Source organism: Tripterygium wilfordii, chromosome 15, assembly GCF_013401445.1.
Source record: "Tripterygium wilfordii isolate XIE 37 chromosome 15, ASM1340144v1, whole genome shotgun sequence".
Lineage (NCBI taxonomy): Eukaryota > Viridiplantae > Streptophyta > Magnoliopsida > Celastrales > Celastraceae > Tripterygium > Tripterygium wilfordii.
In genome coordinates this window covers 7385084-7405058 of record NC_052246.1, presented here as the reverse complement: position 1 = coordinate 7405058, position 19975 = coordinate 7385084, and the positions used below count along the sequence as shown (strand labels likewise).

The 19975-nt window shown below is 36.3% G+C and overlaps 2 protein-coding genes across 2 annotated transcripts; both read right to left on the bottom strand.

The window, feature by feature from the left end:
• Nucleotides 1-800: 800 nt before the first annotated feature.
• LOC120016715 lies at nt 801-3362 on the bottom strand. The gene is made up of 6 exons (XM_038869619.1): nt 3082-3362; nt 2774-2986; nt 2512-2678; nt 1640-1721; nt 1448-1516; nt 801-1119 (listed from the first exon to the last, which is right to left on the bottom strand). The coding sequence occupies exons 1-6, from the start codon at nt 3187-3189 to the stop codon at nt 949-951; spliced, it is 810 nt and encodes a 269-aa protein (XP_038725547.1). The 5' UTR covers nt 3190-3362; the 3' UTR covers nt 801-948.
• Nucleotides 3363-3722: 360 nt separating this feature from the next.
• Nucleotides 3723-11472, bottom strand: LOC120016714 (pentatricopeptide repeat-containing protein At3g18110, chloroplastic). The gene is made up of 6 exons (XM_038869618.1): nt 7781-11472; nt 7443-7643; nt 7053-7143; nt 4802-5630; nt 4543-4647; nt 3723-3968 (listed from the first exon to the last, which is right to left on the bottom strand). Exons 1-4 carry the CDS (start codon nt 11404-11406, stop codon nt 5061-5063), a joined length of 4488 nt encoding a protein of 1495 aa, XP_038725546.1. The 5' UTR covers nt 11407-11472; the 3' UTR covers nt 3723-3968; nt 4543-4647; nt 4802-5060.
• Nucleotides 11473-19975: the final 8503 nt, after the last annotated feature.

Genomic DNA, 19975 nt, shown 5'->3' with positions numbered 1-19975 from the left:
ACAAAATTCTCACATAATGGTATAAAATGCAGACTCTTTTCTCACCATTGATTTAAGATATACGAGAGTCAAAGTAGTGAGCTCAATTTGTCATTTCACTTAAATGAATGCTGAAAAGGGTATCCGCATTTTTCACCCTTATGTGAGAAAACATGTTCTTATGCAATACAATATTTGATTTGTTATTAGATAAAAATGTTCTTATATATATAGTACGTTGTTTGATTTGTTATTAGACAAAATGATAGTATAAGATTTTTGACAGTATGTCTTAATTATTCCAATTAAAATAATAGTTTTTAATCATTTTATTCTTATCTGTGTTACTATAGCAATCTAATGACAAAAAAATCACCAAATCTTGCCTTTATATAACTCATTAAAAGTAACCTTATGTATATAAAACTCATCAACGTCCACTTAATACACTCTCTCTCTTGGTATATAAAGTGAGGATTTTTTTTTTATCATTTAACATGTTTTCTCTTATTCTAAGCGTTCCATATAAAATTAAAACGTGTTGAGGTGAGGATTTGAATATTAGAGAGTCGACACGATATTAGAGCCTCATTTTACATAAAATTATACTATCCTAAAGTTTTTTATAAACCACACAAACCCCTGATAATATCACTAATTTTATTTCATACGGGGTCTTATTCCATGCTCCAAACGGACTCTAAGAGTTGCTGCACATTCATGTGAGATACCTACTGCACATTCATGTGAGATACCTAAGAAGTGTTTTTTTTTTTCCCTTTATTTGATATAGGTATTTAAGAACTGAAGACACAATAAGATTTGAGTAACCCAAAACTCACTACTTGTTCACATACCAAAAAACAATTGTTTGCTGCCTCTGATTTGCACTTTCATTCCACATAACATATGAGTTTTCTAGCATGAATCAAGCTACTAAATTTATCACCAAATTTTTAGTGGGTAATATCATTGAAGGCCATAAACAAGCAATGCTCCGGCTGCACCAATGCCGACCAACAGCCCAACAATGACCCCAATTGGAGGCAAACCACCGCCAATTGCCTTTCCAGTGGTCACGTCGTATTGTGCAAACCTCCTTTTCGGTGCTCTGCATTGAGGGCATAAGTATTCATCTGGCTGTAGATGACAAAGGAGAAGAGTAATTAAGAATATCGCATGATAAGATTTAGTGCATACACACTCTCAAAACCATGAGTCAATAACGAAGCTGATTGTGTAAGTGTGACATGGTGCACAATGAAGCAAATTTATCTGACCAATCAATACATGATCGCGTAATCGATTATTGATATTTATGGATGCAAAAAGTTGCTGGGAATTAACACGCAGTGTTTCGTTTAGAAAGACAGATAAGACTTAAGGTTTTTATTATTATAGTTCCAATGAAGTGTATAACATAAAATGAGTTACCATAAGATGCACGGAATAAAGAAGAAAGGCTTGCCTGCTCATCGAAAGACTTCGATAAAGTGTATATGTATCCACAATCAAGGCATATGTGAGTCGCTCTAGCCTGCAGTGTGTTATGAAATATCAATTTCTATGACAACAATATAAATAGATTTTTCATCTTAAAACATGAACACTAAATGAGTAAAAGCGAAGGAGAAGCATTAAAATAAAACATCATTCTTGCCTTTTGAGCCTCAGTCAACTTCCGCCCAAAGCGAGGAGGGGCTGGACGCTTGGGTAGTCGTTTGACATCCACATCAGCACCTCTGCATCATAAAATGGAAGGACTGGTTAGTTAGAAATCTTCCTTTCAAATACAAAGTAAAAAAGGAATTCTTGTCATATTATATAAGTTAATGAATTGAGTTCTTGGCTCTACAAGCTTCCCCTCTTTTTATGCCGTCAAGCATATAAATTATGCACGCAAGAACAGAGTATTGGATGATCAAAGAGATGGAAGCAGTATAAATATAGCTGGAAAGAAAAACTACATAAATAACTTGAGTGGTTTGCTTTTGATGTGCATCGTCAATGCAGCACAGGAACCTCAAGTCAGAATAGTTTCAGTACTAAAGGCTTTGGCAACTTTTGCATATTAAATAATTTATCTCCAGCTTTCGCTAAGGTCTATGTTAGGTATGCTCCCTGAAATTGACATTGAACTAGGATCATAATCATGGAAAGTAGGAGAGCGCATAGCGAAAATGGAATTACCATATGCAGAAGCTGCGAAAGATACTTATCCCAGTTTGGAAGCAGTAAATATTTTGGTGGGCATGGCCACCAGGGAAAACACAAGCTACAAGTATCCCAACCTTGCTCATTCAACTTCAAACATGGCCAATAGCTAGCATCATGTACCGCATTTTTTATTCCAAATTGAATTTTTAACTGCTGAGCCCAAATTTTATTGTACATTAATTCAATCATTTAACTGGAAAACCGAAATGGGCAAAATGGGTTTCTATGAAGTTGTGACAGTCTTCTATGCTATCATCCAATCAGAATGAGCAACTGATAAATGGGAAAAATAAGAGAATGGAGTCAGCACACAACCTGCTAACAACAAAGTAGACAGATTCCGGCTTGGCTTGGATGGCAGTTTTTGTGAACCCTAACTTATCAGCAGGCCAAAGCTCATCTCCAAAGAAGCTGCTAGTGTAAAGTACTTGGTCCCCTGACTTCAACCCTGCTTTTGCTGCATTTCCACCAGATTCTACAGCCTATATATAATAATCAAATCACTCTTTCATTATATAAGTCATCTTTAAAGCAAGAAACAGTGAAATCTGGATAAATAAGAAGGCAAGGAACTCACAGTGACGATGACCCCACCACCAGGCTTTTGACCCAAAGTGAGACCTAGTGGTTTATCAACCTCCGCCTCAATTGTCTTTGAAGCCCCAGTTGTTCTTGCAGTAATCTCGAGCACCCTCTTCACATTTTTAAAGCTTATCTTTTTCTCAGCTATGAACAAATCCGAGGCAACCCATTTGGCATCACTAATTGAGAAGCCTTGGAAGGTTGTTTTCTGCATATTAGCTTCAATTGCATGTTATTAAGGGATTTACATAAATGGGTTCCCGAAATAAGATTTTATTGAACGAGAATTGGGGGAATTCATACCAGTTGGCCTTGAGAAGGTGCTGATGGATTTGGTGTAGTTTTGATGGAGTAGTTCCTTGAGAAAGTTGCAGAACAAGAAGAGGAGGCACCTGCAACAACTGATGACATCTTCCACAGAAAGAGAATATGTCAGCGAAGAGAGAATGTCCCGAGAGAAGGAAGAGTAAAATGAGTAAGCTGCTACAAATCAAAGCATTTGCTAATGACTTGCACTAGTAAAGCTGTGGATAGGACTCAGGAGTGCGTAACCAGATAAAACCATTTAGTGGCAGGGGACTAAGGACCCGTGGAGAGCCACACGCCCTCTCATAAATAAATGAATAAATAAATAAATAAATGAGTACAAAAAGCTAAAGCAAAGTATTCAATTACCTGACAGGCTGACAGTAGCAATAAACTTGTAAAATTTTCGCCGCCAAATTTGTGCGCCCCTCAAAATAAGGACACCATCTCTATATCATGTAATTTAGTGGATGAAGCTAGTAGCAGTCTTAAATTCAAACCTTCGATGGCTTCCACTCATCAATTCTCATATATATTTCTATTTACATATTATTCTAAGATTCCAACTTATCATCAATTGATTCATTTATATTGTACAAATCAATGACGATCGCATTTAGTAGTTAAAACTTAAAAAGGGCAAAAAAATAGTACTTATAAGCTACAAATAGTGAAAATTCACAATTATAAAGTGTTTTTCCACATCTTTATCTGAACAGTACTACTACATTAGAAAGTGTTTTTCCACATCTTTATCTTTGCATCCCAACAATGTCGATTTTCTTTCCAGCGGCATAACAAAATATCTCCTTGGAGTGTCCAGGAAATGGTTGGGGCAGGTAGCTTCTTTCTCTTGGTTGCCATACATTATGCCTGCTTGCTTCCTGCACCAAAAGAAAACAGTCAAAATCCCTCATAAGATGCTAAAGGCCTTAATAGCCCGATAATCCGGACTCTGCAAATAGGTCTATGGCAATATGGTTTCTCCAATCAGTCCACAGACAGGATTCAAGGCTTATAGTAGGAAAGGAGCCATGGATGCTCTTTAAGTCCTAGGGTTCTGCAAATTAATATTGTAGCCTATCTACTCGCAAAAGCTGAAGCAGGAAATGTCGGGTGCATGTTCAATGAAATCTAAGGGTGCCTCTCCTTTTTAGTATACTCGAGATAAAACTTAAAATTTAGTGACTTGCATTGGAACATACTTAGCGATATTATATCATCACTTAACTGATAAGTTCATTCTAAATCGGCCTAACTCAACCAACAGCATTTTTTACGATATACGTCAATCACATATATGACAAAAGTTTTGTTTAGTCGAGGAACTTATTGTTCTATCAAATCATATTCTGTATACAATAATTAGCATCCGGCTCAGGGCCTACTGCAACATTTTGAAAGCTTACAAAGGCTAAACAAATTTGACTACAGGAAACAAATAGAAGGTGAAATTACCTGTTTGTCGAATACTGAGACAGAAATCAGAGTTCTTCAAACTATGGAAACTGCGATGGCAAAGATTCATTATTGCTGTTCGTGATTCTTTTTCATGGCTCAAACCTTTGATAGACAGATGCATTTGACTAAATGTCAGTTTCTTCCCAAGCAATAAGAAAATAGGAATACAAGCATTTAAGTCTTTGGATCGGGATAAAGAAAAAAGAAAATAACTTCTAAATAGTGGTCACTCTGCAGAGGACAAAAAGGAACTCACCAATTCTTCTGCTTCCCAATTCAACTTCCTTCGGTAAGAATTGACAATGTATCAGCACGGGTGGTACATGATAAGGAACTAGCTGAGACTCAAAAAATCCTTCACTTCTCTGGCGATGCAGAAAACATATGGTACTATTTTCTTAATCTTTGTTAGACTGGGGCTAGGGACAATCAACGCTGCATCATAGCACCATCAAGTGGAAATAGAAACACCATCATAAGTTTCATAATATTCTTGTCAGAGAGATACTCAGGCACTATTTCATAGCACGTTTTTCTGGTGCTCTGCCTCTACTACTTCTAGGCTTTCCCATTATATTTTTTCGCATATATCTTTTCTTTCCGAGCAACTTAATCTTACTTTTCCCCCTCAGATCAGCCTCTTTCTTCTTTTCCAACTTTTCTTTCCTCCCTTCTATGTCCGCTCGAATAGCTGCATCTCTCTTGTTATCAGGTAGCAAAGCTAGTCTTGCAAATTTCTTTGGCCATATAAAACCAAGTCTATCAGATATCTCTTTGAATGCAGGAACAAGGCCACATCTTATGAAGCATCCTTCAATTAACTGCATAGAGTTTGACTCGGGAAGAGATGAAGCATCTTTCAATTCAAGGTCCAAGCAAAATGGAGAGTCCTTCAACCACATCCTGAGGGAGTGGGCTTTTGCCACAAGGAGCCCACTTCGTGTTTTACAAGGAAGGAAGGGAGAGCCCATCTCCCAAAGGCAAGCTTTTATTGTGCTGTTCAGGGAAACCATATTGTATTCTGCAGTTCCAGTTATCAGAACAACCGATTTTGGAGACTCTGGATAACCCTCTAAAGATGCATCCTGCAATAATATCAGATGTCCAAAAGTCAGCAAAACAAATGATAACTACGGAATTCTAAAATAAGCAGAATACAGTCAGTTGACTTTGCAGACTCCTAGCTGCATCATGTTTAGACCATATAAACAGTCAGAAAGCTCACGATATTTCATTGAGCAGGGTTATTTTTCTTGCTTACCTAGACATATACAAATGTGCTTTTAACTTCTAAGAAAACTTATATGTTTACACAAGTATTGGCCAGGTGTGGTGCACATAGTACATGTTGGATATATGGTCTGCTTTGTGGGGCAGCCCTGGGGTGGGGCGACCTAGGCCGAGGGCCCCCAATTTTCCAGGGCCCTGTATTCTCCACTGATTAGCCTAAGCCTTGGTTAGAGGAAAATGGGAAAGTGAGCTAGATTATCTATTGGTGCAACCACAAAAGACAAACCATGCAAGGAGGCTAATCCAAATCAAAGATGAGCCAAACAAAGCTTAACCTATATGTCAAATCTAAGTATTATAACGGATTAAAACTTGGTTGATTAACCTGGTAAACAAACCAATGCATGTCAACTGAACAAACCCAATCCGCACTCTAATCCTTACTTCACCGACAGTGGCGAAGATAGGAAATACTGGGGGGGGGGGGGTGACTACGTCATATAATGGAGGTATAACCGTATGAGAGTCCTCTAATTTAGATGTTTTAGTGTCTAGTACATCATATTTTTGGTATATACATATATTTGCATTAATGAATAATTCTGGGCTCATTTTCAATTTAGATGTTTTACAGTTTTAGTGTCTAGACACACTCGTCCTTGATTTTGTAGGTTTTGGCAATGCAAAGGAGTTTTTTTGGACTTAAAGATTACAAAAATAAACCTAGCATCCAGAAGGGAGCATCAAGCATCCAAATGACTCAGTACTATGGATGAGGACATGCATCACTTCCGAACAGGATATCCAAGGGTCCAAATGTTCGATTTTGTAGTCAAGCTCTTGCCTCGTGTCCAGATGCAATTATTGGGTGTTAGGACAGCTTGATTCTGTGTAGTCACGAACTTCGCATTTGGATGTGACAATCAAGCATCTGAACACGCCGCTGCAGATCAGAATTGTACACAGATTTTTAAGAGGGTTTTTAGAGTTTGCCCAGGGCCCCCATAGACTCAAGTTCGCCACAAATTGTGGCACATGAATGTACACATATACAAACGTATAACATTATCATCATCAAAACCTTTATCCAAAACAATATTATATTTATGTGTATTGTGTATGTGTGCATAATGTAGATGATTGTAAGACTTGCATGATCAAGTCTGGTGAGGAATAAAATAACATGTGCCTGTCTTTGGACACAAAACTAGCTACTCATATCTCTAGCAAGAAGAATAAGAAAATCAAATTAAACCAAGAGAGGGCGAGGGAATTGCCTGCATCTGGTCCAGCCATAAAGTAAGTCCAACAAGGGCTGCACCACCTGAAAACTTTCTAAAATCAGCACCCCAATCCTTATCAGCTACCCTGCATTACATATGCAATACGCATAAGCAAACTAATATAATACAATAATCTAATCAACTCAAAGCATGATTTGAAACAAAAGATCTCAAGAAAAGAAGAATAATTCTTTGATAATTCTATTTGTTTCCCCATTAGAGGAGGGGCTATGACAACCACAATCTTTTAAGTCGCCAGAAAGATTTCTGCCCCTTCATACTCACGGTTATGCCCCCCAAAAAAAAAAATTTGGCACTATGGAATTTATTTAAATACATCACATGTTCAGAGGAGCAATGTAAATCTGGTTTATTAGCAACTACCTAAACACATCATGACGATAGATGTTCCTCTTGATTGCCAATTGGAAAACCCAAGAAGCAGTTGCTCGGTGTTCAAATGCCCACAGCAGATCCACCAAAGCATTTACAAAGTTAAAGGCTGCATTGTCTTCCAGTGGTTGCAGTTTCTCCAGGCAGTGATCTACCTCTGAAACTAGTGACTCAGATTTCTCTTTCAAAATCCTATCATAAGAAATAACAAGAAATTAGAGAAAATACACAAAAAAGAGAAATACAGAGACCAATTGAAATAAGGAAAGAAAGAAACATTTTTATACAAGATGATGTTCTCACTCTTAATTCAAGTAAATAACAAACACCTGATTGGAAGATGAAATCCAACATCTTGTAGTGCATTTAAAAGGGTAATGGCATCATTTGTCAGCTGGGAAAAACTTGCAGCCCTGATAAAACATGTCCATATTCTGTGGTCTGGCTCAAGACCATGTTCCCTCATCTCCATGAGCTTCTGAATTCCAATGTTGTAGTCTTTATTCTTAAGATACGCATCAATAACTGTACTATAGGGAAGTGTACTGAGATTGGAAACTCTATCTTTCAAATTAACAAGCACTTTTTCAGCTTCCTGAGGCTGTCGAGAACCGCCATAAGATAACATAAGCAAGTGCATAGTGGCAATGGTTGGCTCAATCCCTGAATCTTTCATCATGCCAAACAACTTTTCAGCTTTGGAATGATTTCCAGAATCTCTGAACAATTTCATCATTATATGATAAAAAGATCGATCCAATTTATATTTATTTGATCGCAACTCTTCAAAAAGTTCCTCAGCTTGTTCCAGCTGCTGCTGCTTACCCAATGCTGCAATTAAGCTTTTGTAAGTGTCCAACTTAGGGTCCAAATCACGCTTTCTCATTTCATTCATTAATAACAACCCTTCTTCTGCTCTACGATTTCTGCAGTACATTATTATCAAAGTATTGTAAGTTTCCTCATCAGGTTCAATATCAGCATCTTGAATTTGCTGGTAGACTTGACCAGTCTTTCTGAAATCCTCAATACCTGTGTACAACTTTAGCATAGAATTCCAAATTGAAATGTCAGGTTTGAATCCTGCTTCTTCCATCTCTGTAATCATGGCTTCAACATCTCTCACCCGTTTCCCCCTGCACAATAACCCAATCATGATCCTATAAAGATGCATGGTAGGAAAATAACCAGCAGCCTTCATACCATGATATATTTTCTTAACCTCAAAAATGTTTCCAGCTCTGGCAAATGCCTCAAGCATCAACAGTATTGAACTTTTGCTGATCTTAAAACCCATATCTTGCAACTCCTGGATTACCACATAGAGCTCATTTAATCTACCATCAACAATCAGAGCTTGTAAGAGACCATTGATAGAATCTACCGTTGGGGAAGGACCATCTCTCATCATTGTATTTAAAACAGCCCTAGCTCGCTCATAGCAACCACTTACAGCATAAGCTTGTATCATAGCATTCCAAACCTTTCGATCTAAGGTTGGACATCTTTGCCTAAGATTACCCAAGACACTTTCTGCTTTCTGCCATAGTTTCAGTTTTCCATATGCCATAATAACATCAGCATAAATGGAGAAATTATTGACTAGAAGCCCTGCAGTTTCAGCCTGATGGACCAGATGATGAGCTGTCTCAGGGAAGCCCATTTTACAATAAACAAGAACCATTATTTGGAAGACTTGTTCAGTAGGTTCAGTGCCACAAAATTTCATGTCTGAGAAAACCTGAGAAGCTTCAGCAATGAGTTCATTTTCTTCACAACAACGGATTAAGGACTCAAACATAGCACAACTTCTATTATTTCCCCTGATGTTTCCATATTCCTTCAAGGCAATATCTACGTGTCCAGCTTTGCAAAGCATTGTTATCAGAGCTTCTGTTATCAGCTGATTGGATCCTGGGGAATGTTCCCTCAAGAATTGAAGCAATTCACATGCATCTGTATGTCTCCCAGATAAACTATATGAATCAAGTATAGATGACAAATTCTTAGGGTCTAGTTGATAGCCATCACTAATAGCTGATCTCAGCATTTTAGCTGCATGTTCATAGCAGTGACCCTTGACAAGAACGGAAGAAATAGTTTGAGGGGTCATTTCACATAATTCTTCCATGTCTCTGACCATCCTCTCTATGTCCATGTCGTTTTCCCTCAAAACTCGAAGCATGGCCTCATAAAGGGCACAATCTGGTGTCAATCCGTCACGGATCATTTCCTCATAAAGCATTATTGCCTTCTTTCTCTCATTAAACCGAGCAAAGATATCCAGCATAATTGAGTAGGCTGTATGATCAGGTCTAATTCCAGACCTGAGCATACATTCAAATGTTTCTTCGGCCTCCACTAACTTCCCAACCTTCGCGTAACCATGAATCAAAGCACTGTATGTCCGCACTGTGGGTTTAACTCCTGCATCCAACATCTCTGACATTACATTCGAAGCCTCAGTTATTCTGTTTGATTTCCCAAGGGAATCAATCAAGACTGTGTATGTGACAACATCAGGATTCCGGTCTGCCAATTTCATATCCTGGTAAAGCTGGAGTGCGAGGTCATGCCGCCCCTGCTTCCCATACATGTGGATGATAGTATTATAAGTCATCTCATCTTTACCAAACCCTACTTTTACCATTTCCTCGCATATCTCTTTTACCTTCTCTATGTTCCCTTCCCTAGCAAAAGCATATAATAAGGAATTATATGTGACTGCATCTGGGAGAAACCCGTTTGAGTCCAATTCCTTAAAAATCTGCTCAGCTTCCACAGACAGCCCACATCGCCCATAAACAGAGACCATTGCATTATAAGTCCATAGATCAGGTTGACATTTACGTGCCTTCATGTCATCATAAACGATCATTGCTCCCTCCAAATTTGACGCACGCGAGCATGCACTGATCAAAGTGTTATAAGTGATAACATCTGGCCTAAGCTTCGACCTCCTCACCTCATTCAAAAGTTCAATAGCCAAATTAGGGGACATAGCTTTCGCCTTCAATCGAGCATTTATCAGGGTATTGAAACTCACGAGATCTGGCTCACACCCTCTCTCACGCATTACATCAAACAGTTGCTGGACTTTCTCAAACCGACCATTTCGTGCGTACACACCCATCATGGCATTGTAAACTTGAACAGTGTTACCAACAGTAGCCTCAGCCCTGGTAAAAATTTCCACAGCCAGTGCTTCCTGATTCGCTTTGCCTAGTACCGCAAGTATGGTGGCAAGCATCCTTGCATTAGGCGAATACCAGTGCCGCAAATTCAACCACTCGTAGACCTCCAACGCCCTGTTCCAGCTCTCCTGACCAACCCATTTAACGACAAAGCAAAAATCAGTGGGTGTCATCTGAACAGGCCGACCATCCAATACGTCAGCAACAAATTGGTCCTGTTTCAGCCCCAGAATCCTATCCGTGTAGAATTTAACCCTCTGCCTCCAATCCTTAGCTCTCTTGAGAGTCAATTTGGTCATCTTCTTCATCCGAGTCCTGCTCCGTCTCCCCAGTTTATCTCCGGCCAAATCGGAATCCAAGGTCTCTTCTTTTTCTCTCTCCGAATCCGAAGTATCTCCATCAACGACCACATGATTGTGCGAGGGAGAGGAAATGGTGAGTTGGGTTTGAGGAGATGGAGTGTTTGTGAATTTAAGATGTGGCCATCTAACTGATGGAGAAGCTCTGCTATAGCTGAAACTACTCTGGTTATTGTTGTCGTCGCCGTTGTTGTGCAGTTGCCGTTTATCATTGTTGTTGTCAGTGTTCCTAGCAGTATTGGTAGTGTTATCAATGACTGGGGTTGCCGTGGCAGAGACGGTAAAGGAAGGTGATTTATGTACAGAGGAAGAGAAAGATGTACATGTGCTTTTGAAGACGCTAGAACGAGAAGGCGAAGGAGAAGGTGAGGTGGCCAGCAATCCGTTCCAGGCCAGTGCCATGACTACAGAGGGTGAGAAGGGAACTCGCGCAAAAGTATACTTTAATGTGTGACATTCATTTGTCTTTTTTTGCAATTACAGATACAATCGGAAACAGATGTTCCAATAAACACGACCCAAAAAAAACTTTAAAAAAATTTATTAAAAAGTATACAACTCCTTAAATTACTTATATGTCCCTTTATATTTAACAAGATTAGTGTGTTAATGAATTGTCCCTTCCTTTTTCTATTTATCTTCCCACATTTTTTCCACCCATGACATCATCAACTTGAAAATGATTTATCCCTCAAAATACATGACGAATTTCAGAAAGTTAATTTAATGATTTTAAGCCCTTCAAAATAATTTATCTCTTAATCAATGTAGAAAATTCTTTCCAACAAAATTCATTATTGATATATTTCCAACAAGATCCATTATTGATATATTTTGAGATGAAAAAATCTCGTGAATAAATTTAGTGCATATAAATTTATGTGCAGTGCAGATAAATTTCGATATATACTAACGATAACAAAACCATAACAGAAAATATAAATAAACTATTACAAATAAACTAATGCAAATAAATTTCAATATATACTAATCATGACAAAATATAAATTAAGTTTAGATAAATTTCAATATATACTTACGAAAACAAAACCACATAGATAAATTCAATATATATTAATCACAACACATAATGTAGATAAACTAATAATACAGATAAATTTAGTGTAGATAAATTTAGTACAGATAAATTTCAATATATACTGACCATAAATTTAGATAAACTAATTTAGTGCATATAAATTTAGAAAAACTAATGCAGATAATGTAGATCAATTAGTAGATAAATTTTGATGTTTCATATAACTTCCATCATTTGCAAATGAGCCATTGGTTGAGTGGCAATGACTTTGCATGTCCCTGACTTCAGGTCATGGGTTTTAGTCTCACCTCCTCCGAATATTTATAAGGAGGTGTGTGGGCTTAGTCTGCCCCAGCGTGGGCTTGATTTGTGCCTCCTGCGTGGGGCCTATTGACTCTTGTACTTTCATAAACTTAATCTGGTGGTGTGTCGTATATTGTATTTGTAATTGTACTCAAAAAAAAAAAACTTCCATCATTTGTAGTCAATTCTATCTGGCTTATTCTTGTGGTTCTCTTTTGATGATGTAGATAAATTAGTATATATAAATTTAATGCATATAAATTTTGATGTTTCATATAACTTTTATCATTTGTAGTCAATTCTATCTGGCATATTTCTTGTGGTTCTCTTTTCTTAACCACCGACTCTATGTTCGTAGTTTCTTTCCACTCTTTGCAATTTTAGAGGCTACTTGTAGGTTTTTTTAAAAAACAAAAACCCGTTGCTTTTGTAGAATTAAGAGTGGTGTTGTTGGGTGTGTTTGGCCAAAGTTAACAAGACATCCTAAGTATCTTATTTTGCTTTTGTCATTTCCTTTGCTTATGCTATCAGTTTAAGTTTGAAAGCATTTGGCTTATAATTTTAATGAATGCTACATAAAATCAGTGGATTTTAGTTATTCCATTGAATTAACACACTAGAATAGCTTTTGTCCATTGATTTAAATCAATAAATTTAATTATTTCATTGATTTAAATCAATAGAATAAAGCTATTCTTCTATTTTAATTCAATGGAATAAACACAGGTCTGAGACGAAATTCATTGGAATTAGTTATTCTATTGTTTTGATTCAATAGAATAAATACAAGTCTGAGACGAAAATCAATGAAATTAGTTATTCCACTGTTCGAATTCAATGGAATAATCATAGGTCTAACAAGTTCCAGCCCTTGGACTGTAATACCCCAAATTTCTTTTTCTTTTAAATATTATGTAGGACCAATATGTGTTCAGTATATATATATATATATATATATATCCATTTGAGCCAGGTAGACACGTTTGAAGTCTAATATAATGGTAAAAGTCATTAGAAATTAATACCGAGGGAATCGGGGGTGTATGAAAGGTTTTCAAAACTGAGTATATGTGAAAAGTACTGCAAGTGAGTGTAGGTGGCCAGTTCCGATTGATCGGAAATCAACACTGGAAAAATGGACAGTGGCCAATTCCGATCGATCGGGAGCGGTTCCGATCAATCGGTTCCGATCAATCGGACATGCCCAGTACGCGTGGGTTCAATTTTTAAAACACCTATTTCGTGATTTCTCTCAAAAATAACCCGACCTAAACGAACCCTAACCCCATTTTCTCTCAAATCCCTCATTTCCATCACCCAAGATCATCAACCAAGGTAAGGTTCTTCACTTTCAAGTTTTTTCAAGTTGGATTCATGACTTCTCTCTCTAGCCTACATATTCTTAAATTTCTCTCTTTGTCCTAATCATCAAGGTGCTAACCCAAACTCAAATCTACGAATTCCTACATCATTTGAGGCCTAAAGGAAGCTTGAATCCCTTCCTTTTACTTGTTTCTACAACCTTGGTAAGTTTCCTACGTCTAAAAGCTAGTATTTAGAGATTGGGGCATTTTGGATTCTAGGGTTTTTTAGGTTTGGGGGATAATCTTAAAATTAGATTAAATTAGTGATTTAATTGGTTGATTGAGACTTGTTTATGATCATGTTTCTAGATTCTATTGTTGATTGGAGGAGCAAGCTTGAATAGGTGAAGTTCAAGAACTTGGAAAGTCTTGGGTAAGAAAAGGTAATGGTTTCTTGAGTTATTGGGTTAATTTGTGTTAGATATATGAATTGAAGTTGTTGTATATTGATTGGAGGATGGGCTTATCGAATAATAGGTTGATTTGAGGCTGAAGAATTCAAGGTTGAATATTGGTTACATAACTAAATTTTGGAATGCGAGGTAGGGAAATTTCACCCATTTGCTATTCTCTTTGAATATGTCCTCCTATTAAGAACGTTTATCTTTTCCCATTACTTATTATGATTTCGCTCTCGCCTTAATTGTCCCTAGGGGAGAACAACCCCATTGTGATTACTTTATTGTATGACTTGAGTTATATTACATACCCTACATGTTCAGTCTTTTATTGAGCATGAATTATTCTTGAACATGCATCATGTAGTAGTATATATGTAGGTTGTATGTATACTTCATTGCATAACCATGTTAGAGCATTGTAGTTGCACGGTAGATGTCGGGTATGGACTCGTACATCTCCTAGGTTTGATTGATGTGAAATGTGGAATGTTGGTGGGTTTTTCAGAGTTCCTATGAGTATGAGAACGCCGATGGGCCGAGTCAGGATTTCACATGTACTTGAGGCACCATGCAGTGATGTCGTTAGACTGTTCAGGGTCCCGATGAGTATAGGGATGCCGGTGGGCCAAGTTAGGATCCCGTATGGTATTGTTATCTATTTGTGTTTTGGGCGTACATGATGTTAGTTATCATTTGGTTGCATTTGTACTTTTCTATAATATTTCAGTCTTATTATTGATTATTCATTCATTATTATTCCCTACTGGGCCGTTCGCTCACCCTTTCCTTTCCTTTCCTTATTCCCTCTTCGCAGGTGAGTCTAGTTCTAGTACCAGGGTTATGGATCAGGAGGAGCGTGCGTGACATGGATGGGCCCCTAGAAAGTAATAGGACTAGATGGTTCTAGAATTTGATTATGTCATTAGTATTTTGTCGTACTTGTTTTCTTGGTTGAGACATGTTGTGTGATACCTCAATTCGATGGTTGGTTGGACAGTTGTGAGGGTGCTTTGTGTGATCGGGACTCCCGGACTGGGTTGTGGACTTCGTGTCCTGACGATTGATTATGCATGCAGGATTGCTCCTTGCATTGGTTGCTTGTTCAGATGTGATATTGTTTGTGGATAATTTATATGTGATTGCTAGGTGGCCTGAGACCCTGCTTAGATTTGAGAATTATTGATGATATGATTTGTTAGGTGGCTTGAGGCTCTGCTTAGACTTGAAAACCTATCTATGATATGAATTGTTAAATGGCCTAAGGCCCTGTCTAGGTTGTGAATATATTTGTGATATTGTTGCGCGTTTACTCTAGGTTGGCATTTTTCTTAATATGGGAAGGTGCTGTCGAAATTTTCGGTAGTTTGATGATTGAATTAATTAGTGGTTTGATTAAGATGGTACCAAAAGTAACACATTCCAGGTCAGGGCGTTACATGGACGATCAGAATAGTCGTCGGAATAGTTATTCCATTAATTTAGTATGTCTTAAGTTCTAAGCTTATGAAGAAGAATGATTTATTGTGTTTTTGTATTATTTGGGTAGCAGTTGTTGGTTCACTCTTGAGTGTTGGTTCTTTCATTTGCCAAAAGTTTCTTGAAAACTAATCTTATACACTTTACAGCTCCAATTTTATTGCTTTGCTTTGGTTTCTTTTCTTACAACTTACTTGATATAATTGATCTTAATAAACTTGTTTGTTTGTATTTTTTTAGATGATGTACGTGTAAGGGCTGAAACCAAGAAGAGGATGTCACTAATCAAAGTGTGGGAGGAGAGTGCAAAAAGCAAAGCTGAGAACAATGATTTAGTTGTATTTTTATACCTTTGAAGATGAAAATGATATCAAAAAAAATATTTTTGTTATTTCTGGGCTCTTTGTCATTCTTTTTGTTAGTTTGACAAAGACAAAAAATATATATATTTCTCCCTTTCATTTATCCGTATTAAAGAACATTTGTACTGTCACCATAAATGGAGCTCTCTCCTTTGTTTTATTGTGTTTTCACATTTACCAAGCATTTATATTTCATTTCAAACTTTGATTATTGATTTCGTATTTATCTATTATATTGATTTAAAATAAAGAAATTAGTTATTCCACTGATTTAAGTTAATGATTTAGTGTTCTACTATTTTAAATCAATGGATTTAGTAATTTCAGTGATTTGAAATCAATGGGTTTAGTAATTCCACTGATTAAAATCAGTTGATTTTTATTTAGTTATTATATTTGATTTAATTCAATGGAATAAAAAGCTATTTTTATTGAGGGATTTCGTTGAAGTCAATGGAATCACTTGTTGTCCAAGATTGATTCAAATGAAGTAATTGCTTCTATTTATGACTCTTACCCTCTTGCTTCTGAACACCTAGGGTACACGGATATTAAATTTAAGTAAATTAAATTAAAACTGAATTGTTAGTTTACGGGTTTAGGTTCATGTACTTTTTTTCACATGGCTCTTCATCTCTATAGCTTCATGTATTCTCTCTAAAACTCCTTTTCTACACAGCTTTTTATCTCCATAGGTGTATGTATCTACACGGGCGATTGAGGTCTTCCTCTCTCCAGCTTTTGTTGTTCTTTTCTGATAATCAATTTCTTTGTTAATTGACAAATGAATATTGCCCTGTTCTTTCAAGGTATTAATGTCATACATCAAGTTAATCTCAGAAAAGTTATTGATAATTTGCAATGTACGAAGATGATAAAGGTTGCAATGTAAGAAGACGATAAAGGTTTGTGCTATTGCTACTCCATCAATAAAGGTTTGTGATCAAGGACTCCTTTTGATCTCTTCCTCTCATCTTTCTCAACATATAACAATTCATGTCTATCATTTTTTCTATCATTATTCTTTGTTTTTATTTCGTATTTTTTTGGGTCAATTTGATTATTCTTTGTTTGTTTAGCCCTGACTTATGCTGTGAAATATCTTTCTCAACTTTTCATGACGTACTTCTTAGTTTCTAATCGCATACATGTTATTAATGTCCTGATAACACAAAAGTTCTATGTGTTTCTGTTCATGTGTTGACCATGGTTGTGACATATCTTTGATTTATCCAAAATTATATGTGTCCATAATTTTGGGGTCTATAATCTAGTTGGACTGTCATATCAAATGCTCTGTCAGCATGCCATATAGGTTTAATTTTAAGAATAGAAAAACTAAAACCTCTCTCCCACTTCTCTCTTTTAGGGTTCGCAACTTCATATTTTATAGACGAAAGTTTTTTCTCTCTCCTGTATCGATGTTATTCTTCCTCAGTAGATTTTCCTCAAGTTCAGTAGATTTTTCCCTTATTCGGTAGATCTTCTTTAGATTCGCTTTATATTTTCAACAATCGATATTTTGTTTGGATTTTCTTTTTTTTTTATTGAATTTGGTTCTTATTAGGTTCAATTTTATTGTTTATCCAGTGTCTAATTACATTGTCAATGTAATAAACTGTCTACTTAATTGGTTGATTTGCAGTAATCACATGGAGAACCCCAAACCTTGTAGTTGATGTAAAGAAAATTGATGTTTTAGTGATAATGTTTCATCAATAATATCTATGGTTGGGACGTTATTTAATTCTATTAACTACTTGTACAATTATTACAAGGAATACTTTGTTTTACACATTGAAGGGTGGGTAAGTTTAGTAACAAATCAAAGAATCCTGTTAGTGATTGTGCTTTTTCTAAGAACGAATGGAAGGTTAGGATTACATATCGTCTTTCTATTGATGGTAAGTGGGAGATAACTCTGTTTGACGATGTACACAACCATGATTTGAGTCCTAGTCATTCTAGATTTTTCATGTACAATAGGGAAATTAAATCAAATGTTAAGAGGCAACTAACGATCATTGGCTGATGTGGCTGTCGACAATGTAGGGTATTCTGCCAATGTTATGCAAATGAATGTTAAGCATTGATAATATTTGTTCTTATGTTTTATATATTTCAAGATATATTTTTGTTTCAAAAGAATATTATTTACTTCGATAACTGGTGTGGTTGTATTTTATTTTGTGATTTTAAATGTTCTCTAATCATATATTCATTGGCTGTCACGAATTTATACAAGGGAGACCACGTATAGCAAGTAATTACACTAACAATATAATTAAATACATTCACAGTGTGTTAAGCCATTGTTTAAGCATCTTACAAAGTGAAGTTTAACCACAAGAACAAATATGGCAAGTATTTACATTGTCAAAGCAATAAAACATACATTTAAGAAAACCACTCTATCTTTTCCAAGGTATCTAATTCTTCAAAATGCTGCTTTTAGATTGCTTGTTAACTCATTCACTTGGTGAGAATCAGTTTGGATTGCAGTCATACTAGCGTCTTTCATTGTTGGAGTTGATTCATGGTTGTCGAAGTCATTATCACGAATGCGAGATAACACATTTTCAGAACTTGAAAGGCTTGATGCAGTTGGCATAGAACTAATGCTTGGAGTTTTATCATTTGAGTTCGTTTCTTTTCTTGCACATTCATTGTCAATTGCATCCCACTCTTCATCAGTCATAACCAAATCAACTCTAACTACATGTTTAGCAAGATGGAGACAATGTTATTTAAAGTACGTACAATGATATTAAAAATGCAACAATGTAGTTTAAAAAAAAGAAAAATAAAAATTTACTCTGTCTCTCGTATGACAAGTAATTACATTGCGCCTATGTAATTAAATACATTGGTAATTTGTTAAGTCACTGTTTTATCACCTATGGCCTTTGACCAATTGTATTGCTTCACATTGGCAAGATGCTTAACATAATTGATAAATGACCAAGGTATATGATCAGTTCTTGTTGAGAAAAATAGTGTGAGACATGTGAACAACATAATAAATTGCAAAGCGCTAGGCTTGGGGTTCTCGGTTGATTTATAAACTTGTTTCTATTTTTGTACTCTAACCTTTGCCATCCTGAAGTGAAGATGTGAATATCTATGTCAAACACAATGTATTTGAACCATTTTGAATAGTGATGATAGGAATTGTAACCATTATATAATTACATTCACAATTTAATTAGCTAGAAAGTGGAACCAGTGGATGACAAAAATTGTAATCAGTGCCTAATTACATTGTCAATGTTTTTAGGTACTGTTTAATAATTTAGACTGCATTTCTATCCAAAAAATGATGACACAGAGTCTACGCACAGTACAATACTATCCACCTACATTGATAGAACAAAAAATAAAGTTATAAATCAAGATTCCAAAAAAATTTCACCCCAACCCAAATCCTTAATAGATTGTGCGCTCTTATGAAAAAATCGAAGAAAATATGTGTGCTGAGTAAGAATCAACTTACAATGTCAGTTTTTTTGAAAATCGAAGGATTTTTTCGTATATGAAGTACTATACTATCGAACCCAAATACTTTATCCAGGAATTTGTGCAATCTTATGTAACGCTCCGAACAAAATTGATGTTTTGAGTAGTAATTGACATACAATGTCAGCGTTCTTAAAAATCCATGTTATTGTTTGTCTGATAGGTGCACTAAGTAGGAAGTCACCTCCGTCTTATGTCGTCGGGTTCCGCTTGTCCTATATGAGCCGCGACGATCATCTCTCACTTCTGTCGATCTTCTAACAACTCAGCCATCAAAGATCCGAACAGAGGTCTCTCTCTCACGAATTTGAGAACGGTTTTGGATATGAGAAATTAGGGTTTTTCTTCTCTCTCCTCTCTCACTTGTTTGGGAGGGTAGCTGTTGCGCATGTTTCAATGAAATATTAGGGTTTTCTTTTATTTGAATTTGTCTTGCTGGACTCTCCAACATGGCATGCCAGCTACTTATTGACCATTATGGATACATAACTTATGGACATGTAGTGAAAT